The 6,095-nt window shown below is 32.0% G+C and overlaps 1 protein-coding gene across 1 annotated transcript; it reads right to left on the bottom strand.

The window, feature by feature from the left end:
* Positions 1 to 387: 387 nt before the first annotated feature.
* LOC123540442 (uncharacterized) lies at positions 388 to 4,443 on the bottom strand. Its single transcript, XM_045325477.2, has 3 exons — positions 4,287 to 4,443; positions 3,041 to 3,210; positions 388 to 2,068 (listed from the first exon to the last, which is right to left on the bottom strand). Exons 2-3 carry the CDS (start codon positions 3,194 to 3,196, stop codon positions 1,871 to 1,873), a joined length of 354 nt encoding a protein of 117 aa, XP_045181412.1. The 5' UTR covers positions 3,197 to 3,210; positions 4,287 to 4,443; the 3' UTR covers positions 388 to 1,870.
* Between the last annotated feature and the right edge of the window lie 1,652 nt (positions 4,444 to 6,095).

Genomic DNA, 6,095 nt, shown 5'->3' with positions numbered 1-6,095 from the left:
AAAGTCAATGCTTATAGCTGTTTATTCCTAGCGTACTTTTAGAACTTTCTATCAGAGAGACTGTCCATATTCCAATCTGCTTACGATCAAAACGGTCATCTTTTTAATTTATATGAAAGGTTTAAACAGCCGAAATACCATATTATTTTCGAGCTACACCGACAGTAAAATTAAATTTAGCCTTTTTCATCCCTTTGTTGATAAAGTCTTGCAAACATTTTAACTATTTTCGCCACCGACGTAACAAATTTTGTTGTCATAAGCAAGGCTGGGCCGCAATATGTACGTAAATCTGCATCTCCACTTGATTTATATTAATTTCATTCACACGTGTAATATCAATTGTCAATCTTGTGAATGACGAAAAGGAATATGAGCAAGATGAAATTATTCAGGCATTGTTTTTATTATGGTGATATAAGACATTATACAATGTACAATAATGTATATGATATAGCATGTAAAAAGCGCTAACATACTCAAAAGAAAACAAAGGTATATTATGAAACTTAAGCATTGTGGGAAATGATGTAACGACAACAAATTCCAAACCTAGAATACTGTTTGGTGAAACCTTCTACATTAAGAGAGAGTATGGTTCTTTATACCCAGGGATTAAGAAAAAAAATATAATACAAACGACTGAAAATGTCATAGATTAAATTCAAACTTAAAATGAATTTTTATACACACCTTATATATTAATGCAGTTTTTAATTTTGTAAGGAAATCAGTCATATAATTCGTGTCTGTTGCACTTGGATTTCATAGAAACAAAGTTATACGGGAACAATGAATTTCTTTGAATGCAATAGAAAAATCACTAGTTTCCTTTACACTTTGTCATTTCGTTTAAGTAAAAGATCATATTAATGTTAGTGCACGTGTAAATCTGTTTACAAATATTTGTAAACCTTCCTCACACACAGGATAACCATTTGAGTACTAGAGCCTTGTTCTTATTAAATTAATAATGAAGTATTTTGAATTCATTTCAAGAAGAAAAATCAAAATCATCTTGTAACATTCGTAAAGTAGCAATTCTTTTCAGCAACACCGACCACAATAACATCTAAGTTAGCATTCTAGATCCACTGGCTTACCAGCATAATTTGGAGACACAAGCGTGTATTCGGCGTATTTATATAATGAATGTTGTATGTCATAAGAATCATTGAAGAAATAAATAATCAAGATAATAAATAAAATACAAAAGTGCATTCAGGTGTTGAAGCATATGCACAAAATACAATTACAGTCAACTTGTGTTAAAGACCACCTCTGAGACCACCTAGCTCTAAAGACCACATGTTTTGTTTCTCATTTTAACATTTACAGTGTATTTTAACATGTGAATAACCTCCCAACAAAGAACACATTTTGGCTCTCCCAAGGGGGGGGGGGGGGGGGGGTCTTTATAGACAGGTTTGACTGTACAGTAAAATTAAAAGTTAACTCACGAAGGTTCTTCAAAATGGTGTTTTCGAACATGAGTAATAAGTTACTAACATTACATGAAAGAATATGTTTAGGTTCAGGAAGAAAACAATGGACTTACTTAGTAAGCGTTATTATTCTATATTGCATATATTGTATTATTGAAATCTGTGGAAGTTTTATCTGCTTTTTCTTGAATTTCACCAAACAGAAAACGAGGACAAAAGTCGAAAGAACAAGTCATAGTTTAAGAACCTAGCCAACCATACAACGCTTTGTGTAAGTTTGTGTTTCGAATGAAAATAATTGTACACATTTAACTATCAAAACGCTGCAAAATCGCATCTACGGACATGTGATCGCATAGCATCTTATGACATGTTTAACACGTTCGCAATTGTGTCGTTTAAATTATGGCTGGAGACATTGTCTGTTATGACGTTTTCTTTGGTGGTAGCTTCTGTACTTTAACAGGAAATGGATGGAATGGATTTGGGTACATTCGACCTTTTCCGTTGAAATGGTCTTTCGTTAGTGTCATATACTCCCAGTGATCCTCTCGGTAAACTTCTTTAAGACAAACACAGCCTTCCCTGTGATCTCCAGCACCGTAGTGGCATCGTCCACCTGCCTGTTAACAAAATATGGTATTCATTATTACATAGAAGTCATAGACAGAGCATGCATCTGTCACGGGCATACATACCCGTATACATAAATATCCAGTTAAATGTTAAATTGAAAAAAATATGGAATGTATAACATGAATTGCTTCATAGACATCCTAATTTTTCTGGCTGTATAAATATGATTCATGCGTATCAGTCTAAGTGAGTCTGAAGTATTTAAACCGAATACACGCTTATATTTGATTCATGACGTAATATAAATCAGTGTAGATATTGAAACATTAATGCTAAATGTATAAATATAACTTAACCATAGAAGAAAGTAAAATGTAAAAATTGTATTTCAGTATAAAGCGGATAAATAAAATTTATTCAAGTTACATTAAGCAGAAGTTACTAATAGATAGGAATCTATTATAAACGTAACAAAGGGAATACTTTAATCTTCATCTAAGTACAGTGAATTTCACGGGAAATTCTGTCAGTGAATGTATGGAAAAAAATGAAACAAGTGTAAAGGTAAATATGCTTGCACGTATTGTCAAGACATTTATAATTTTCCTATAATAATTGTCATAATTTTTGTTGATGTTAATTGTACAGATACATACATGCGCATATATGATTCACTCATAATTGTCAACATTAAATGTTTGAACTTAGCATATGTATCTGAAACGTTGTTAACATTGAAGGGACCTGACTACAGATATTCACTACAATACCAAAAAGATTCGAAGAGAAGCAGCATCCATGAAAGCAGCAAAAAAAGTAACATCACTTAATATGATGTATTATCCATTTAAAACAACGAACAGTTATTTCCTTATATAAAAACTTCTCATTGCCTGTCTAAAGCTTCTATTCGTATTTCATAGGGAATACTGTCTAGAAAGCACTGGCTTATTTATAGCAAACATTTGATCGATTCTGACACAAATCTAAACCACTTAAAATCCTTTATCATTACTTACTTGTTTACAATCATCCTGGTTGTCCAGGCATCTTTCACTGTTAGGGTCTACGTGAAACCAGTCGGTGGAACAGAGTCCATACATGGCTTCTGAGCTATGAAACAGGACGATCAAACATACCGTGCAAGCTAACAGGCTTCTTATCAAATGCTGCATGCTTTGTACACCTCCTGAAAACAAGAATCTGAAGTTAAAAGTTAGAATCGTCTCCGAACGTGTTTACAATTAAAAGTCATTCGAATTCTCTCCTATTATTTATATTGCAATTACGCTATAAACGTGTTAATCAATATGCACCACTAATCCACTATGTAGATCGTACGAATCCTCAAGAAATTTAATAACATTCAGTCCCATTGTAAAACTTGTTTCATTTTATATTTTTTTTATTTTATGACAAAATATTAAATAAAATAAATTAAAAGCAAGATCTATCGGATACATAAACAGCAACCGAACACAATTATAGCATTGAATTAATGAAATCTGTAACGCATCTCGCGTCCCCTGGCACAGGCTATTATACATTAACACTTAATGCTCTCACTGAACCCAAGGAAGATATTTTTTCTGGTACTTTCAGATAAAGGAGAATATCCAATTTTGCTAGGATTGAATTTTGCATAAGCCTGTGCTAGGGGCCTCAGAGGTGTTACATATTTCATTAACTCTTAGGCAAAGATTGTTTTGGGAACTCGTCCAAAAAATGGAATATCGACATACAACTTTGTGATAATGACAAAATACCTTCCTTTATATTAAATGGAATGTTTATTAATATTGAATGATATTAAGGAAAGTATGTTTGAAGTACATCTATCAACAAAATTCCTCTCATCGTTTTAGAGCAAAGATACAAATAAACATTCACTATGGTAAATTACAGCCTTAAAGTAGAGCGAAACATTTGAAGGTTAGCATATAATAAAAAAACTATATAATAAAAAAATTAACTTTTGAAGATTTAAGCAAATACATTTCATAACACATAATATGCCATCAATAATGTAATACAAGACATGGACGACTATAAAGAGTGATTCTTTGTAGGTATTGCCGTTTGTTTGTTTTTTCTGCTTATTCTTATTTTGTCAAAGAAAATAAAACTAATGAAATTGAAAACGTCAGTGGGATATAGATGGAAGTTAAATATTAATACATTTTTATGTAAGCATTCTCCTTGAGTTCCAGTTTGATCCCAGTGATTTAAACATTGATCTTTTAGACAAAAATAAAAATTACTTACTGCGACACTTGCTAGTTCCACTGAATCAATATGATATTTGCAATTAAATACTTTCGGCAAATATTTCTTCAAAACCTTTTTTCTGGTACGTATGGTTTGTATATCTATGTAGACTCGGTTTTTGTATATATACAAATCCGTATCTGATAATTTTGGTGAACTGTGTGTATTTATACGGAGCATCGACACGCATCAATAACATTGTATGAATACATTAGACTATTTAACTTGATATAGCCAGTTAATTCACCGCTGTTTTCTTTGTTTTAAGCGGTACAACGATATCTTATTTACAAAAAAAATATAACATTATGCAGTGGTTTTATAGACGTGCATAATTATAGATGCATGTTTTCTAAAAGAAACAAACATATGTGGTTACAATAATTATGTTACGTTACGTGCAACCTCACTGTAGCTGTTTGTTCAACTTCCATTTTGTGACGTACAAGACTAACTTCTTGTTGATGGTGCTTATGAAAATTATGGTAATATTGTAATTTTACCAAAATTATAACTTATGTCCTCAAAGTACTTATGTCCTCAAAGGACTTGCATGCAACAATGTTACTCAACTCAACTCATATTTTATTAAAGTCTCATCTTTGTGTACAATACAATATACAATACATATCACAAAGCCACTCCTTCATAGGAATTATAAGAGACTATATAAATCAAAACTTAAAAGTCTATTTACAGTCTACAAATATTTATGTATATAACATTTAGCCCATTAATCACCATGCGTATATTTTGTTTTTGTTTCGGCTATAATATCATATAGTTATACAAACAAGCTAAAATTTAAAACTATTCCTAAGATTGTGTTTCATTTAAAATCTTTTAAGCATGTATAGTCTTTTTAAATGTAGGGACATAATGACTTACTTTTAATTCATGATTTAAAAGCGTTTGATGAGCGCTAATTATTTCGAATCAGAACACGATGCTTTTCAACTGCAAAGCACTTTAAATGTAGCCAGTTTCATTTGCGCTACATTATAGCTTAATTTCAAATCCGTAACTGCTTTGAAATATATTTGGCTTGATATTTTTAACTTGAGTAGCTTCCGTTTCTCACTAAAAAAAGGTATTAAAACTTTACAACAAAGCTGAATAAGACAAGTTGTTTTTTGTTATTTTTTTTTTATTTGAAGTTTTCTGAAAATATTATCTCGAATGCCGAAAGTTTCCTGGAAACATTTTTGCGATAATTTACATTTATAGTATCTCGATATTTTTTGCGTAAGTGCCGAATGTTGCCATTTATTAGCAAGATAGCTATCTCGATACTTTTAGCAATTATATTGATATTCCGAACTTTTTCTGAAAACTTTACCTCAATAGCCTAAAGTTTCTTGGAAATTACGGAAACGTTTATGGGCCTCGCAATGTCGTGTTAGATAACGCAGATTTCGACATATTTTCGCGAGAAATCAACATATCATTCCTTTTTTCAATGTTTAATCATTTTTACTCGAGATCCGCGTAAGCTGTAATGATATCTCGACATATAATGTTGATATAAACCATCCCTTTCTTGATTTTCTAACGCAAGTTCTCGTCTTAACCCGACTATATATAAACAAAGTCACTTCAATGACAGTGACCAGGGGCGTAGGAAAGGTGAGGTTGGGTTAAGGATTCAGTATGTATGCGTGGATCCTGGGTCTCGTCAAGCAGAGTTTTGTTTGTTTGTTTTGGATTTAACGCCGTTTTTCAACAGTGTTTCAGTTATGTAACGGCGGGCAGTTAACCTAACCAGTGTTCCTGAATTCTGTACCAGTACAAACCTGTTCTCCGCAA

This window comes from Mercenaria mercenaria, chromosome 16, assembly GCF_021730395.1.
Source record: "Mercenaria mercenaria strain notata chromosome 16, MADL_Memer_1, whole genome shotgun sequence".
In the NCBI taxonomy this organism is placed as follows: Eukaryota; Metazoa; Mollusca; class Bivalvia; order Venerida; family Veneridae; genus Mercenaria; species Mercenaria mercenaria.
Note: the sequence above shows the minus strand (reverse complement) of the source record. Positions and strands in the feature narration are given on the sequence as shown.